This window comes from Poecilia reticulata, chromosome 7 (assembly GCF_904066995.2).
Source record: "Poecilia reticulata chromosome 7, P_reticulata-male-v2, whole genome shotgun sequence".
Lineage (NCBI taxonomy): Eukaryota > Metazoa > Chordata > Actinopteri > Cyprinodontiformes > Poeciliidae > Poecilia > Poecilia reticulata.
The window spans coordinates 8,843,948-8,863,164 of record NC_088836.1 but is presented as its reverse complement, the minus strand read 5'-3'; the positions used below and the strand labels follow the sequence as shown (position 1 = coordinate 8,863,164).

At 37.4% G+C, this 19,217-nt stretch overlaps 1 protein-coding gene across 5 annotated transcripts in view; it reads left to right on the top strand.

The window, feature by feature from the left end:
• Nucleotides 1–19,217, top strand: part of nphp4 (nephronophthisis 4) — a 185,780-nt gene that overhangs the window by 31,610 nt on the left and 134,953 nt on the right. For all 5 annotated transcript variants that reach the window (XM_008413093.3, XM_008413092.3, XM_017305948.2 and 2 more), the window contains 2 exons: nucleotides 1,897–2,046; nucleotides 5,939–6,075. In XM_008413093.3, coding sequence (XP_008411315.1) covers nucleotides 1,897–2,046; nucleotides 5,939–6,075 — 287 coding nt within the window. The remainder of the gene's footprint in view (nucleotides 1–1,896; nucleotides 2,047–5,938; nucleotides 6,076–19,217) is intronic.

Below are 19,217 nucleotides of genomic sequence, written 5' to 3'. Positions count from 1 at the left end.
TTTGGAAAAATCAGCAACTTGAAAGTGTGGGATTGTAGCAGTCTGCATTTTATCAGTATTACATAGTTACGGTTGTATTGTTGTTGTGTCTGATATTACCTCACTGCCATCTCTCTTGTTTTTCTTGACAGCAACAGGTATTTTGTCCCAGAGTTTTTGGAGAAAAGCTCAAATATGCTGCTACAGTTTAATTAGCATTTAACTGTATTATTTGTTTTTAAACATGTCTGTCTTGGTAAATACTGCTAGTGTTCAATAAACCTATAATTTGGTCCCACTAACCATGTTTTCATGTGAAGGAGTTTCCTGGAGTTCATTTACAATTTGGTTCATAGTATTTTGGTATTTTTTTATTTTTACATTTTTTTTTATGGCACTTGGTGTTTTTATTACTAGTCACCAGACAGGAAATGGCCAGGGGGACTCTGGTATTGAAGTCACACTGCCCTACAAATTTTAGGCATTCCCCTGCTTCAGCACACATGATTACTGTTGGTTTCAAAGCATTATTGTAGAAGAAGAATCACAATGGCTAACAGAAATTTTCTTTGGCAAAATAAATGTTACATTTTTACACCAAGTCCAAAAATGGAGAAGTCACAATGTCCTCTGTTGGATCTCCCAGTATTTTGATCACATCTTAAATCCCGGATTTGATCCTTCTGATGTTTGACATGCTTTACTCTGAGGCATTTGAGCAGCATCGTGTGATGTTCAAATGCGTCTTCTTTTGTCTTGGTGCTTGACATTGAATGATGGAGACTGTATATGGAGGAAATGTCCTGTAAATCAGCAGTGCTTGTTCTTATTTGAATGTCAGACATTCATAATTTTAGTGGATGTTCATAGTGACAGTGCTGTTTGTCGTTCTTAAACAAGAGGCTGTAAAGCTGCAATAAACTGTTTGTATGGTCCCCATGTATAGGTCTTCTCCAGATGTTTGTCTCAATGTAAGCTTTTCAATTATTACACTTTCTTCAAACAATCTGTTAGTCCAAGAGTGCTTTTAGACAGTAAATGTTTACCCCTCTATTGATGAACTGTGTATTTAGTTTGCAGAAGAGTACAGCTAAGGGGAGCGGGTGACTGCATATAATAGAAAGAATGGGATGTGCTAAAATTAATGGGTCTAAAAGTGTTCAGTTGAAGTGGTAGTTTTTCAGCAGTGCTGACAGTGAAATAAAGCAAACAACCAAGTTTCAGAAACGATTAGAAATCAAAATGGCGAACTCAAATTGAAGCATCATTTCTCCATGTATAATGACTCCCCTCCAGATTGCGCTGCACCAACTTGTTGAGCCACTCATGAGCGTGAATGAAGCTTGCTCTGTCGTGCTGTTCAAGGTCCAGTCATTAACCCTGCCACGGTGAAAGATTGTTATGCTGGTCAGGCTTGATCGAAGCCAACGTACGTCAGCGTATCAAACACTACTACTCTCACCTTCCAAATGATCTGTGCTTTGTGTTGATGACAGGAGTTGTGGGTTGCTACTTGTCTCTGAATGACCTTTGTGAAAGATGACAATGTCTAACTCATTGCTCATGTCTCGCGCCTCATCTGCGCCGCAGCGGTTCTTTGGGTTTCGAGCTGAATGGCTGTCATTTCAGTTTTAGTCCGTGAAAATGATGCCTGCAGCGGAGTGGAACATTGCAGCTACGTCACAAACAGCCAAATGAAAGATTGAAAAATTGGGTGCACTTTGGATGCCATGTTGCCAGGTGACTTCCCTGCTCCTGGCGGAGATATTAGAACCTGACACCGAAAAGATGGATAACTTTTATTTGGATGGGCTGATGCTAATGGCCAGGTTGAAATATCACATTGAACTCGTTTGTATTCAGCAAAATGTTTTGCTTGCTTCTCATGAAATCATGCCTTTTGTTGTTTTTTTGCAGATGGCAACCTATTGAAGGTAATTGATGGCGCACATTTGGACTGTGTGATGAAAACACATCCTTCACTGAATTCTGCAGTGCATCTGCTTCCTGAGCATGCTCTTGTGTCTGGAGAGGACAACTTACCTGGGCTCATTCCTTCTCCAGCAGGTGAGCTTTTTACATCTGGTTAAACATGAGGCTTCAGTTTAGGAGAATAAACTGTGATGACACAGTGATGAGTATTAGGAAATGTATGGGGGAATTTCTCTGCCATAATCCAAGAGCCTGTTTATTATTTTTTTACCAGTCTTTACAGTCTGCATTAGTCTAAAAAAATTAAAACGACAATGTCTAACATATTATTATTATTTAAAACAGAAAAGCTCCTATTATTCCTACTGCTACTGTAACAGTGCAATACATTGTTTTTTCTCTCTGGCCTTTTGAAGAAAAACAAGTATAACAAGCTGATAGAAACTGGCTAATTAGTTGAGCATTCGGCCTGCATAACCAACATGCATTATGTTGCTCAACCTATATCTGGTTATTGGGTTGACAGGTTTGGTTTTAAAACGGTGTTAATGAGCAACATTGCAGTTTTCACATTATGCTTGCATGTGTTTTTCACTGTTGTAAATATTCCAAGCAGCTCAATTTGTTGAAAAGTGTAATAGTTTTCTATCAGTCTTTTGCCTGCTTCATCTGAAATATTAAATTATCTGTGTATCACAAGGAGGAAATGTGATATCTGGGTTCCCAGAAATACTCTAAAAATAAATTATTTTGAACCTGTAAAATATGCCAGTATTTTTTGGCCTCACCAAAAAATTTTCCTAATAGTTTTCATTGCTTTAGTTTCTCATGGTGTTGGACGAATCAGTCAAGCAGAGGTCTGGTGCTCATTATAAGTGCATGCGGAAACAGCTGCTGTTGGACACCCCTGTCTTGCTTTAACATTTGGATTTCCCAGTTCTGCATTACCAGATGAATTCAGGAGCTGGGTAATTAAAGTTAAATATAAGAGAAATATCGCAACATTCAAGAGCAACCATCATCCAAACAGCGGACAGTATTTTCTTTTTTTTTGCTCACATGAATAGCCATAAAATGAACATTTATTAAAACACTCTTTACTCTGCTTTATTAAATGATTTTTACTATTAATAGCCATTCATAACTTTGCAGTTAATTTTAGTCCATGTTGTTCATTTCTTGAACGATTCTTTATTTTGTTGAAAGACGTATTGAGACGATATTTTTTCAAATACCATACTTTGTGATCTGACAGGATTTTTACAACTTAATTTTACATAGTTATGATCACAAGTTAAAAGTCTACAAAGACGTATTTGTATTTTTGTGGACTTCTCATTCCAAAATTACAGAAGTACGGATTGCTCTTTGGGCCCTCAGCCAAAGTGCTGAACAAAGAAGTAAACCAGCTGAAAAGGTTCATTTGAATTTAATCTAGTCATATATGACTTGGCTTAACTTATCATATTTGGTACATCAAGCATAATCCATTATTGCATACAAAACTGCACACTCATCTCCCTCCAGTTGTCACAATAACATACAGGACATTCATCACAGTGGTCTTTTTTTAGAAACTTGGTTCCAGCAGAAGTTGAAATGTCTGCAGTACTTAGAAAGTAAGTTTCTAAGGGGGAACGTAATGAAGTCTGACAGAGCAGAGCTATAATCATTGGGAGTCAGTGGGAGGTATGGTAGCAAGCTAATCCTCTTCATGTTCTGGGGCTGTGAGCAGCAGAGACCTAAGCTGCCTTTTAAGACCACAGCCACCAGCTTGATATTCGCACAGCATTCAGAGTAACTAGACTTTGTGCTTCTGAGATGGAGGCTGCAATGAAACACTGGATAGAGGCATTACTCTTTAGTCAAATATAAACAAGCTGCCAGTTTTTGTTGTGTCTGTAAGTCAAACTTTCAAACTTCATCCATTGACTGAAATAGTTCATTTAAATCAGTTTTGATTCAATTTATATCAAGAATATTTTCTAATATGGTCTCTTTTGGTTTAATTTTTATTATTAAAAGCATGCAATACAATCATAACTCTATGGCTGTGTAAGGGCTATTTGACCAAGAAGGAGAGTGATGGGGTGCTGCGCCTGATGACCTGGCATCCACAGTCACCTGACCTGAACCGGTGGTGGACAATGTTCTTGCAGACATTGTCCATTTTTCTAGACAGGTTTCTTCTTAAACAGTTACCATATATATATATATATATATATATATATATATATATATATATATATATATATATATATATATACACACACACACACAGTACAGACCAAATGTTTGGACACACTTTTTCATTCAAAGAGTTTTCTTCATTTTTATGACTATGAAAATTGTAGATTGACACTGAAGGCATCAAAACTATGAATTAACACATGTGGAATTATATACTTAACAAAAATATGTGAAACAACTGAAAATATGTCTTTTATTCTAGGTTCTTCAAAGTAGGCACCTTTTGCTTTGAATTACTGCTTTGCACACTCTTGGCATTCTCTTGATGAGCTTCAAGAGGTAGTCACCTGAAATGGTCTTCCAACAGTCTTGAAGGAGTTCCCAGAGATGCTTAGCACTTGTTGGCCCTTTTGCCTTCACTCTGCGGTCCAGCTCACCCCAAACCATCTCGATTGGGTTCAGGTCCGGTGACTGTGGAGGCCAGGTCATCTGGCGCAGCACCCCATCACTCTCCTTCTTGGTCAAATAGCCCTTACACAGCCTGGAGGTGTGTTTGGGGTCATTGTCCTATTGAAAAATAAATGATGGTCCAACTAAACGCAAACCGGATGGAATAGTATGCCGCTGTAAGGTGCTGTGGTAGCCGTGCTGGTTCAGTATGCCTTCAATTTTGAATACATCCCCAACAGTGTCACCAGTAAAGCACCCCCACACCATCACACTCCCTCTTCCATGCTTCACGGTGGGAATCAGGCACGTAGAGTCCATCCGTTCACCTTTTCTGCGTCGCACAAAGACACGGTGGTTGGAACCAAAGATCTCAAATTTGGACTCATCAGACCAAAGCACAGATTTCCACTGGTCTAATGTCCATTCCTTGTGTTCTTTAGCCCAAACAAGTCTCTTCTGCTTGCTGCCTGTCCTTAGCAGTGGTTTCCTAGCAGCTGTTCTACCATGAAGGCCTGATTCAGTCTCCTCTAAACAGTTGTTGCAGAGATGTGTCTGCTGCTAGTCAGCAGTCAATATATTCCAGTCAACATTTTCAATCACTTGATTAGCTTTAATTAAATTCCTTATAACTGACTTTTTACAAGGACTTTGAACAGATATTAATCTAGTCTCAATACTGTACTCTAAAAAACTGAAATACAATATTTTGCTGATCTTGGTAGATTATAGCCCAGTTCTTCATTTAGCATTCCTGTTAACAACAACAACAATGGTGTCACCCCCATGTCATACAAAAGTACAGATTTTTTTAAATAGCACTTTAAACCTTTCACATGCCTCTTTCTTTTCTAAACGCCTTACTGATACTGAAATTATTAAACTGCAACTCTTCCTCACTCAGTATCAACATCCAGACCAAAGACTGTTGCTCGCAGCATGCCCTGATTAGTCTCTAGTCAATAATGAACATGCTGAACATTTATCAAGTTCTAGTCAACAAAGCATTTCTTGGCACAAATATTATACCCATAAGTTCAAAAAACAGTGATGTAACCTTGTCTGTCAGAATCAGTCACCTTATGTTTGTGCTTCCAGTCATTTATAATGCTAGAATTTATTTTTGGTAAATTACATGCAATTCCCATGAATGTATAGATTGGCTAAAAACGAGTGATTCATTGTTTTATCTGTATTGAGTCACATTTCTGTCATGCTAGACTTCACTACTATCACACTGTCAAAGATGGTGTATTACCCTCCTCATTAGCCCCAAAGAGAAAACCCCTTTCCTCTCAGTGTGGGCTTTGAAGGTTATTGAAAAGAGTCGTGTAAATACTGGGTATATGCGTGTGCGTGTATGTTGACGCCATACTCTCTCTGTTCTCAGGAGATGCTCTGCTGAGGCCTCAGCTGCTCAAGATGACGCCCTTCACCCTGGATAAACTGACCATTTCCCTCCAGCCTTCCCTGGAGAAGTTTGAGAGCCTTCTGTTGCAGCTCATCAATGCTGACTGCCAAAACACAGTAAGGCCGTCTTCACAGCCAGCACAATCATTTCACTTTTCATATGCCTTTGACACATTTTGTGCAGCCATAATAAAGTTTCTTGCGATAGGTATGCAATCATATTGGGGGATTTAAAAATAAATAAATAAATAAAATCTTGCAGGATGCTACAGCTCTGACAGCTGTATTGCTTTTACAACTGAATAGAAATTCGGTGAGAAAAACGAGCTCCAAGTACAGACTGAGGGATGCATTCTGGTTTATCTACACTCTTAAAGCAGTGTGTCTTTTACCTTATCTTACATCCTACAGCATTTTCATGCATATTATGCAGACTGTGTTTACAAGGGAGAACAAATTACCTCAACAAACAGTAAATAGCCCTGTCACTCTCCTATCTAGGCATAAATACAATACCTGAATATTATCTTGCGTATAATTCATCACTCTGAGGTTGCTGTTTACCACACTTTTTAAAATTATAGATGGGCACAATGGCATTGACACACCTTTGCCAACACTGCTTTCTGGAGCTTGATGATTTCCTTGATCCCACTTTTCATTTCCTTGGCATACAAGCATAGGCCCACTTTACAGCTGCCACTGCAATTTAGGCCATATCCTTTGCAAAGTAGATTGAGCTTATCTGTTTTCTTCCCTTTTTCTTGTCTATAGCAACCCTGATGGTTAACCTTATTTGACAGGTGCAGCTTTGGACTACCAAATATATGTAAAGTGGCTGCACACTATCTGTTCACTTGAGCTTAAATGAGATGTGTCCTTGGGAGGGATGAGAATTGTTATGACAACGCTGTCCGTCATTGTAACCGTCTCACTGCTGTTTGCTACTCCCGGGCTCGAATCCTCAAAGTCAAACGCAGGGCACCACGAGTTGATTATGTTAAGCATATAGTCAACACTGGACCACCACCTGATAAATTCATGCTTAGCGTGTCAGAGATTGCATTTTCTCCTTGAATTAAAAAATAAATAAAACTGGCCTTTGCCTTTCTATTTGCTCATTTTAATTCATGTCTCAAAATGTTAAAGTTTAGCTTCATGAAGTACCTTAACTCATGAAAGCCCTCAAATTCATCCTCGCTTATTCTCATCATGCCTTTTTTCCATCATTTTACTACTTTTCTGTGTGATACCCTTCGCTTTTCTGTTATCACATCCTTGTCTTTTTGGCAAATCAGTAATTTTCGGCAGCTCAGCTGAAGGAGCGCTATTAAGGTGAAACACAGGTTTATGTTTCAAAACAGGACTGCATAAAGTGCATTTTTCGTCCCACCTTCGAATCTGTTTGGAACATTTCGCTTTTCTTTTCAGCTTTACTTCACTTATAACTAGCTCTGCTTAAGGATAACCGGAGGTGTCCGCACTACAACACTGAAAGTTGGTCTAAGTGGACATTACTAGTTAATCGATTGGGACTACTTTTAATTTAGTTGACAATTAATCGTAAGTTGGATGAATTGGGTGCTTTCCTTCTCATCAGGGCGATGTCTAGGCGCCAGCAAAAAGTGTGAAGTAACTAGAATGCTACTGCTAGGAGAACCACTTAGCCAGACCCTCGGAAGTCAGAGCCAGCAACACTGAAGTTCCTGATGAAGTCTGTGCTTACTTATGTTGTCTTTTGGGTTGGTTTGATACTCTAAAACATTGAAGTGTGGCAAATATGTAAAGGATAGGAAATCAGGACGGGGAAAAACACTTTTTCACACCACAAAACATTCAAAATCTGTAAAAGCATTAATAAAAGCTCTTAGTTGATAAACGATGATGATTACCTTACTCTGCCTACTCTTTTGTACAAAATATATAGAATGTCTTTGCCAAAGTAATGTAGATGTTACTTTGGCTCAAAGTGATGTGTTCATCAGCCTTTTGAGCTGTTGAACTTATTTTCAAGCATTAAGCAATTCAACTTTTATTCTTGCGTACACAGTCAAATCTTTCTATGTGTATAGCACCTTCCTTATATCCAAGTGGAGACAATGAAAAGTCAAGTACAAGTTTCGCTCCATGAGCTAACTGACATGTTAGCGTGAATAATTTTCTTTTTTTGGTATTCACAGCTCTTTCCTTCTTTATAGCTACTGCTGTATGACGGCATTCTCACGTCTGTGAGAAGTGTTAATACATGCAGAAGTCGGCTTGATTACAGCTTTTAATTAAAGTGTGGGTGTGTGTCTGTGTGTATATGCGACAGAAATAGCTGGAGAAGGAAAAAGGGTGTGTGCTTGATATGTGTGTGACCTTTAAATGTGTGACTCCGTCTGGATTGTCATCAAGCTGTCTACAAAGTGACGGTGACACCTCACCCGTCGACTCAGTTTTCCTGTTGTTTGGGTGAATGTGTGTGCATGCACGTGTTTGATACCAACGTATGTGCTTACTCTGGTTACAAGGGAGAAATGGGGGTTGTGTGGTAAAAATGACCCTGGAAAAGGAGGCAGATGACTGTACAGCACAGCATATGATGAATTCTTTAGCAGTAGCTCCAAAAGTCTTCACGTAATGTCCCAATAAGTATTGCTATTTTCAGCTCGATCGACCAATCCAGCCTCTTTTATGGTTCGCTTTCCCATACATTCTACACCCTAAGCGGACATGCATGTAATTTGAACTACTCTAGCTACTTCCCACACATTTATAGCACACCTTTGTGAGCCTTAGACTGAGTTAAACTGCTGTCCTGAACCTCTCCAAACACACCGTAATCTCTTGTTAAAAACACTGGCCCTATTCACCTCCAGGGTTGCTCGAAAACGTGCCCTCCTGCACCAGCTTGAGCAAAGCCAGAGGGTTTATTACCTTCAATGGCTTGTAGCACAACTGCTAACCTTCCGCCCCAATAAAATCTATTTCTCTTGATGAAAGCACCAGAGATATTGTCAGAATTTTTGTAACATTGCAGCTTTTGATCAAAAGACCAGAGAGAACAGAAGTGGATGAAGAGGAGGAGGGGAGCAGGCAAGGACCAATGCCATGCTGCAGGCAGAACAAAACGCCTAAGGCTGATTTAATGAAACGAGAAAGAGTTTGGTAACAAAGCTCCAGGAAGTTTTCACTTGTACTGAAAGAGCAAAACTTGCTCCAAGTGGGACTGTCCCTGTGGATGTGCTACTATATATAAAAAAAAAAGACAAAGGAGGTTGAGCATTTCTGAAATGGGAGGCATCTCGCACATTGTTCTCTGAGGACGGTTTGGCCGCCGGCTGGTCACCACTGTAACCAATGCAGTGTAAAGGAATGGGGCTTAATGGGATGGCTCACATCACACATCCATGAGATGCAGCTCTTTGTAATGATAGAAGATCCAGACATTAGTTGAAACAAACTTCAAACGATTATAGTCTCTGAGCCAAACAAGACGGAGGATGCGTTGCAGATTAGTGAGGAAAGATACATTTATCCACTTTTAACTATATTATATTGTTTCTTTGATGGAATAAGTTATATTACCTAGAGTTTCTAAATCTTTTTAGAGAAATATTTTGTTAAAATTGTTTATTAGACATCTAAGAATCTACACTTGTGATTAATGCAACATTTGAGTCTGCTGAATGTAGAGATTTGATATATGCTATATAAGCATTAGCCGCTTTGAGGCTAAACAGTATGATCACCTGGTTGAATATCACAGGTTTTACTCAAAACTTAAAAAAACGCGCAATGTTATCTAATCTTTAAAAATGAAATCAGAAAACTGATATAACAGTATAACATCAGTAATTGGTTGTAATGATGTTATTTGGGTTTTCTGTTTATTGTTTTGATTCATATAATTACACAAAAATACATAATGAGCATCTGTTAAATTTAGTAGTAATTTTCAAGCCCTTACAGAGTCATATGTGTTTCTACTTTTTAAAGAGTAACACAAGTATTGACATTAGCTCTAAGTCAGTCATTTACATCAGACAGATGAAGATCATCCATCAATACCAATAAAAATCCTACTTTAATCATCCGTTTTTTGAGGATTCAACTTGCATTGTATTCCTATTATGATGGAGAGAAAACAAAAGTGGAATGACGTGACTATTTTTAATCTGTCATTCTAAACCATGTTGATGTCAAATTGTTATTAAGAGCAGATACTGACCATCGTTCTCAGTTTGGTTTCACTTTTGAACGTCCAGCGGGTCGTCGGTGACAGCGGCAGGTAGAAACGAATAAAACCAGTTAGTCAATCACTGGGTTATTTTTAATGTTAGAGTCCAGTTGAATTCCTCCAGAGCAAGTCAAACCTGAACTCCCCAGATTTCTCTACTTCCTGTGTTATGGTGAAATTGCAGGTGATGTTAGGAGCGTTGACTTTAACTTCAGACAGGTCCCTGCAACATCAAAGACATCCAAAAAAAAGAAAAAAAAGCTGGACTTTGATGACATGAATTATGTTCAAAATTAATCTGGTGATGCAAACATGAAAAATGCACTATATTAAATAGACAGGTTATAACATCTCCAAGAAAAAAAAAAGTAGTTTGCTCCTGTGCCACGCTGTTAGAATATTTTCAAAATGGGATTTGATTTTGCCATGATGCAATACACATAAATGACTGGGAAAGCATGAACTATGGGCAACATTCTCACATCTTAATTCATTCAGCTTTTTCTCTATGATATGAACTAACTCACCAAATGTACAGCACTGTGTATACTATGCTTATTTTTGGTGTTTTGTAGTAAATTGTTTTCATTACATTATCAAATCTAAACCTGCAGGTTTAGATTTGAAACAAACAAGGGTAAGTAAATTAACCACAGTACTTCTGAGAACATCCATTTGTATTTTTGGGTGTATTTGTATTCTGTCCATTTGCAGTACAGCCTCTGAGCTGTATGTGAAAACATTACCTAGATCTGTAGATGACATGGCTAAGAGGAAAGTACATATGCAAGAGTTTTGGAAGGAGGAGCAATGCAAATGCGAGTGGCCAGATTGCAACATCAAGGATCTGCGGTGACCCAAGTTGGCATAAAAAAAATGAGGTGGTTGAACATTTGAAATGAAAGATGACTTTAAAATTTTGTACGGATATCCAGAACTGCATTACCATCACATTACTCCTTTCGATATGGCACTTTAATAAAGTGTTACACTACTTTAAAAAATCTGTGGTTACTTTATCTGCTATATAGTTTTCTGTAGTTCAGTCTAAGTATTTTAAATTTTGGGCCTGAGCTGATTATCTATTTATTCTCTACCTCCAAATCAAATGCTGGAAATTAAGCCACAATCCTGTTTGTTGCTGTTTTGTCCTAAATTAGACGGACTAAAGCTAAAACCGTAATTAACTCGGGCATTACTAGTGTTTGGATCACCATGAGTCAGCCTTAGGTCAAGATGAAAGTGGTTAACATTATTTGTTAACTTTGTTATTAATAAGAAGAGGAACTGACCAACCTAACATTACTAAAAACAAAATCTCAACGACGCCTATTGGTGTTTCACTGGTGGAAGTAAAGACAAACGAAGCCGCACAAGCTCCATCTGCAGCTTAGAAGTTCACCTATCTTCAGATTTTTCTGTGGAATGTGTCTTCAAATTATTTGTGGAAAATGTTTTGTCTGTTGAGTATATCTAACATATTTTAAGCAAAATGGAAAGCTGAAATACCTAGCTTGATGTTACTTGACATGCTATTAGGTGGCATTTAAAAAGCAGCCAATCCAGGAACAATTAATGCATGTTTAGCAATATTTGGTGTTTTTAAAGCGGGTTTCGAGTTATTGCAGATTCAATTTAATAATGATTGTACCAGACAGGTAAAAAAATATCACTTGTACAAAACAAATATTTGTATTTAGAAGTGGTAAACTTTCTTCTAATAATGTATTATTAAACCTTTTTAAGGATATAAATATCTTCAACACATGCAGCTTGGAAGTTTATTTCTGTGTGGAACCAACTTTGCTGTGATCCGTTAGTCTGGTGGTTGTGCAATTTTACATATGCTGTGTATAGCAATACTAGTCGAGAACAAATGGTCGGAAGCTGTACAGGAAACAGACTGGCAGCAGCACGACTGTGTTTGACTTAATAATTTTGGGCTGAAATTGTGTTTCAGCAGCAGGGCAACAATGATTTATCAGTGAGAGCTCAGTGCCAGTTAAAATTCGTTAAGGAGTGGGGGGAGTGGGAGGATGAGAGCAGCCTGCTAATGATGCTGCAACTGTTTCTTGCCATAGATGACTCATGCTCAATATGGGGGAGCTAATATCCAATGTGTGAGGAGCAACTCACTGTCTCTCACCAGCTCACACTCTCATTGTCATGGTGACAGTATAGACCTTGGTCCGGATGAGCAAAAATCTTTTTTTTTTTTTTTTTTTTTTAGATATTATTGGCTTCACAAGTGTGGTTTGAATTGATTAGCATGTGGAAGGAGATGTATTCACAGTTAGGCTCTTAGCCCAGATCGTGTGAGATCTATGATTGCTAAAAAAACAACAATAAAAACAAGGAACTGTTGCCATTGTTTAGCATTTTTTTGTTAGATCTACTTGCCACAGTAAGATAACTACCTTGTTAATTTGGCTTACGCAAAACTCATGTGGGACATAATTTCACCTGCTTTGCTGCACACATTTCCTCGCTTTCTCTCTCACTCCAGTTACCGTCTGCAGAGATATTATTACTTTTTACCTTATGATGATTTCAAAAACTACTGACAAGAAAACTCACTGAAAAACCGACTTCCGACTTCAAATGCTAAATAGAACCATTCACTAAAAGCCCTTTTAAATTTTACCCTGTTTTCTTTCTTAATAAGCGTTGAAATATTGTTAGTTGTTTGTTCCATCAATCCATTGCCTATACCTGCATATCCATGCGGGGTCACAGTTGTCCATTTCAAGTGTTCATCAGGTGAGAGACCCTGTGGACGGCCAGCTGCTCGTGCATCACAGGGCAATTTTTCAGACTCGCAAAAGAAAGTTTAAAGTGTAGGATTTTTGTAATTCTTCATAAATTTTGAACTGTTACCTTCTGAATAAGCAGTTTGTGTAACTAAAAACATGTTAAATGTTTGTACAGTCATAAACTGGAACTTGAAATTGCATAATTTCAACATATTCTTAGATTTGAAAGCAATCTAAATACTTTGTGTTCAAAAATCTCATAATTTGCCAAATGCCCACTGTCACTACCAGTGTATAATTATTTATTAATAAATACATTTTTTTAGGCAAAACATCTGAATGAGTTGGAACATTTATTTATTTTATATTATGCTTCTGCCTTGTATTTGTTCTTTTCAGCTCTTCCAGCTATATCCCTAGAGCATAACAACCAAAAACTTTTTGTTTTTTGTACTTTATTTAAAGATTATATGTTGCCCCACCTAACCACTCTTTCTAAAAAATGTTTCCTCAACATCAGCTACAATAATTTGCAGCAAGCGAGACTGTCATAAATCTAAGTTTGAACAATATTATTAGTGTATTAGTCACACTAATACACAATTTAGAATGTTTTCCTAATAGTTCATCACATGTGTTCTGGCAACCTTGGAGCTTGAATAACAGCTAAACACCCCAACCCCTCCTCGCCCAGCTCGTGATGTCACAATGTCCATTCAGATGACACTATAAACTCTCACTTTTATTCTTAGCATGACTCTCAAGGCCACTAGCTTTTTCCACAATGATAGCTATGGACCAAGGCGAGACTGTCCAGAAATGAGTACAGGTGCCTTTAATTAGCTCCACTGTAATCTCATTTGTGGCTTGTGTTATGTTTCTTAAACTTTGTTGATTCATGAATGCTAAATATTTTTAATAATCAAATTTTTTACAGAGTTGGATTAGTTTGCTGCAGATCAAATTCTCCGGTCATATTTGATTTATTCCTCTAAGGCAGAGAGAGAGGTGTATGCTCAAAATGCACATTACTGGCTACACCATGGCTTAGCATAAAAACCTCAACATATGATAGCATTGAGTAAAAATACATTTGTTTCAAGACCTTAATTTTTTTTAAATGTGTAAAATAATCTAATTGCTTTTATAATGAACAAACAATTATATATATATATTATAAGGTACAATGTCACAAGGCCCAAAGCAGCTTTCTTGTAACTTGATGAGTTCACTTCACAGCAGTAGCCTGTGGAGTGACAACATGTGAAACCAGTAGACCAGTAGAGCATCTTTGTGTACTGACCAGCAGATTGTTGTATTTTACTGGGGAAAAGAGTAATATAAAATGGCAAAATACAACCTGTAGTATGTGTATTCTAAATAGCCAAACGGCAGCTTATTCCTGAACAAATGTAACGGAACACATTATTTATGTATTTTTATATATTTTTAATGGTAAACATTTACATTTCATTTCTTTTAAATCAACTGGAAACTGAAAGTCAACAAACCTTTTGAAAGACATGTTTTAAATGAAATAACCAAATGCATGTTAAAGATAAAATCTTCACAACAAAAACTAGCTAGAGCACTGGAAAATTAAGAGTTGTGATCATCCTACATGTCCCTCCAGGGACACCTTTCATCCACACACAGGTGTGGATAAAAGGCATGTATAATTAGGATAATGAACCTTATTCACAACCCACAGGCTGTAACAGTGCCAGTGGCCCTTGGAGATGCAGAGGGTCAAATTGCTTTTTGTGCCTTTACATGACTCACTGAAAGGTCTGATCAATTCTCCAAACCTGAAATGACATAAAATGGGCAGTGGACCACAAAACACGTTTGTTGTAAGGTGACCGATTTGTTTGTGTATACATTCTAAATAACTCATCGACAAGATTTAAATACGTTAATGTCTTACAGCCCAAATAATTCATTTTAATTTAACTTTATAGAAGGTGTGGATGGTCAAACATTTTGCTATCCTGACCCTTGTTCTCTGTTGTGATCATTTAGGAGAACTTTCCAACTCATTTAATTCCATTGCCATAAAGCTTTTCTGAAATTTTCCAAGAATGTACTTCAATTTATTTCAAATCTTTTTTATTTTTTTACTTTTTATAAACTCTCATTTAATTTTTCAGCAGTTCCATTACATTGCTAGTGTCTCTCTCTAAATTAGTTTGGCTTACTAATATGTCACCCTCACTTTTTCCCCCACCTGCCTCACTTAGTAGTTGGAACAGTAAATTGCATCTAAAACAAGCTTTGTTCATAAGATGTAATCTCCTGATTCTATTATGAAAGTGCCATTGGAAACTTCAGAGTACTTCAGAGTGGAACGATGTAAGAGACACTAACCACTGTTGCTCTTTTCAGCCTGTAGTTCAGACACAATGTCTTTTTCTGGTGTTGTTCCAGCATATTTTCTTTCATATGTTTTAATGGTTTTTTGGCACTACTGGCCAACATTCATTAGTAGCTTGAGAGAAAAAACGGCAGAGATAGAAGGGAAGTACATCTAGGGTCGGGAATCGACCCTTGAACAACTGTGTTGTGGACTGTAGCCCATGTGTGGTGTACACTCTACCACTGATCCACCTGATGATGATATTAGTTTTGTTGAAGGAATATTTGTAGAAGGCATATTGCATGTATTAGAGTAAAACTTGTCATTTCAGTACACAACCAGGAGATTAATAGTGTATTAGTGAAGCAGTTATTTTTTTCATTTAAACATTCATATATTTCTTTGCTTTCTGTAACTGGACAAACAAAACAAACAAATTAATTAAGACTACCAGCAGGTGTGAACACCTTGCCCCACCTTTCCTCCCAGTTTCTGTCACTTTAATCAATACTAAAGTTTTGTATTGATTAATGACAACAAAATCACAATTTTATTGCTGATTTTTGAACTGAGCTTTGTGAAACTTTGTCTGGGTAATGGCCAAATTTGGTCAATTTTGATTTTCTTCCAAACATAAAATTTTGTTTATATATTTTCTTTCATACTTCTGGACTAAATTATCTCGATTTAGATGACTAGCTCTTATGGAAATGAGCTCCAACATGCTTTTTTTGTTGTCTGCATCCTTCTGGAAAATATTTCTCTCGTTAAAGCCTCAAATCTCTTCAGTTCATTATAGCAGATGATTTTTATTTTGTCTTCAGTAACGCACTGCCTTTTGGTAAGCAAGCAAGGTGTAAGTTCAGCAAAAGAATATTTAATTTCCTCCTAAATTATGTTGCATGCCAGGGCTTTCTCATTGCCTTGCAGTCGTGCAGCATGAAAAAAGAGACATGCTTTGACATTTAGAAAATAGTTTCCTATGTCATTCTACTTCCTCTGACCTTATAATATAAACACGTCACTCATGCTGAAAATAACCAATTTTGAGAGTTCTTCATCCAGTAGCAGCATCCACACAGAAGAGCGTTGCTGTCATATTGACCCGGTCGTGCTTTTTTGAGCTGCCTTTTTTGAATGGAAAAATTGACTGGAAAAGGCTTTTGACGTTTGAGCGCAGCAACTCATGAAGAGCCAAAACCACAAATACTTGAACTCTTAGAACTACCAAACATGGCTTAAAGTTAATTAATAAGCACAGTGCAAAATGTCTGAGCCCTACTGCAGAAGCTAATATCTAAACACCAACCAATAGCTTTGTGGCAAGGTCTATCAACTTCTCAAGTTTCATTTCTGTTTGAATGGTAAATAGGTCCACTGTGTAATATGTTATATAGGCTGAGGTCCAAAATTAGCTTGTGCAACTTCTATCCCAAGTTGAGCAATTCAAGTTGTAGTTAGTGAAATATCAAATACTTGAATAAAAACAAATTAGATAACAGGCCTGTGTAAATGAGAAAAAAAGTGAGGAGCACACCCCTGATCCACCGGTGTATTCATCACTTTGAGAATTCCCTCTTCAGTGACTACAGAAATGAAGTATAATTTAACTTTGGGGCCATTTCATTGTTCCTGTAAGCTTCTTAGCCCTAAAATATTCATATTCCAGGCAAGGGAGGAAGAAATCTGTGACGACAGCAGACAGAGGCAAGAAGGGGAAGAAAGAGGATAGTGTGCAAGATGGGTAGAGAGAGAGAAAAACTGACAGAGTGAGGAAAAAGGGAGCAATGAAATAAATGAAAAAGGAACTTTCAGGAAAAGAGGGACAGAAGGAGCAGAAAACAGCATTTTAGCTGATGTTGGCTTCTAAACAACTTTTCCCCCTGTCTTTCTTTTATTTTTTCTCTGACACACTTCATGACAGACCTGTCCAACAAAAGACAAACCCATTTGCCTGTCATCCTTCACAGACTGCAGTGAAGGGAAATAGTGAGCTCAGACAATCTGTGGAAATATACACCATCATTATGATGTGAATGTCACTGAAAGCAATTATTTACAGATATCCTGTCACACTTGTGCTGATAGCTGCAACTCTGTCACAGTGAGACTAAAGGCGATATAACATCTTAACTCGATAAAGCTTAGATACATCAGCTGCATGACGCAAAAGAAAAGCACCACAATCTGACATAACAATGGACAAGATGAGCTTTACTTATTGTTCTGTGCACAAGGTGTTCCATATACATAAACACTTAACATATGCGTGGTACGATGTACATGTTATATGACAGCTCAATGACAGCTACATTACACAAGCAAAAGCACGTGCTTCAAAACATTTAATGCTTGAAACCAAAGGCAACATGATGTGGAGCTGATATTTTCAACTGACTTCTGCATTTTGTATTATTGGTTGATATAATTAGCCTGGCTAACATTGCCAAATGTTCACATCAGTATATGTGTATACCCAAGAAATGTAGACATTTCATCTGACCGTAAGATTTCAATAGTCCTGCAAACACATCCAAATCCAGGATAATTCAAAGCAGAAAGAGGTTGAAACATACACACACACACACACACACACACACACACACACACACACACACCCACACACACACACACATATATATATATATATATATATATATATATATATATATATATATATATATATATATATATATATATATATATATATATATATATATATATATATATATATATATATATATATATATATGGGGCTGCACAGTGGCGCAGTTGGTAGAGCTGTAGCCTTGCAGCAAGAAGGTTGTGGGTTCGATTCCCGGCCCCGGTCCCTCTGCATGGAGTTTGCATGTTCTCCCTGTGCATGCATGGGTTTCCTCCCACAGTCCAAAAACATGACTGTCAGGTTAATTGGCATTTCCAAATTGCCCCTAGGAACACCCCCGGAACACCAGCCGGAGCTGGGCACCAGCAACCCCCCCGACCCCACTGAGGGACAAGTGTGCAGGAAAATGGATGGATGGATATATATATATGTGTGTATGCTTTGAATTATCCTGGATTCAGCAAAACAGCAGTATTGAGCAGTCAAGTTAGTTGCGTTGCTGAAATTTCAACCTGCACAATTAAGTCTTTGAACATGAATGAAAACAAACAAACAGATGTCTGTATGAAAACTGTTGCATTATTGCTTTTATCAACACATTTATGCATCTGCATTAGAGCAGAAGCACTTCAGAGCCATATGAGCAATTTAAGTCTGAGATAACAGGCATGCAAAGAAAATGTGCTTTATATGGAAAATGTCTGCTATTGACCTTCCTGATTGTACCAATATCTTTAAAATAAATGGTAATAAATTAGATTAGACAATTAAACTCACCACATTTAAAAAAATATATATAATAATGTTTGATAGTAATTAAATGTCAGTTTTTAGTTTACAGATCCTATAGGCACATTCTAGTTTCATTTTTCAAGTAGGCCTGACTGGTCATAAATGTAATGGTAATTATTGTTGCAGTACTTTTTATGTGTTCAAGTATAACCACAATGGCAGACTGATAGATTAAGTAAAATGCTGATTAAAATCAGCTCAAATTGTTTCACTAAGCATTGGACAAAAGGAAAAAAAAGCTTTTACTGCTTGAGGTTAAAATCTCTACTACAGTAGACTAAAATCCAATTCTATACACACACGCGCACACACACCTGTAGAGATTTTAGTTATTCAAAGCGATGATGTGAATATGTAAATCGGTTTGCAGAGAAATCATGATTATGTTTATGTAGACTTTGTACGCAATATTTACTTGTTTTAGGTAACTATAATGTAACGATACCACCTGCAGTTTCTGATGCATCCTCATTTGTTCTTGTAACTCTGCGATTAAGGCATCAGCTTGTGTGAGCAAACTAAAATGGTTAT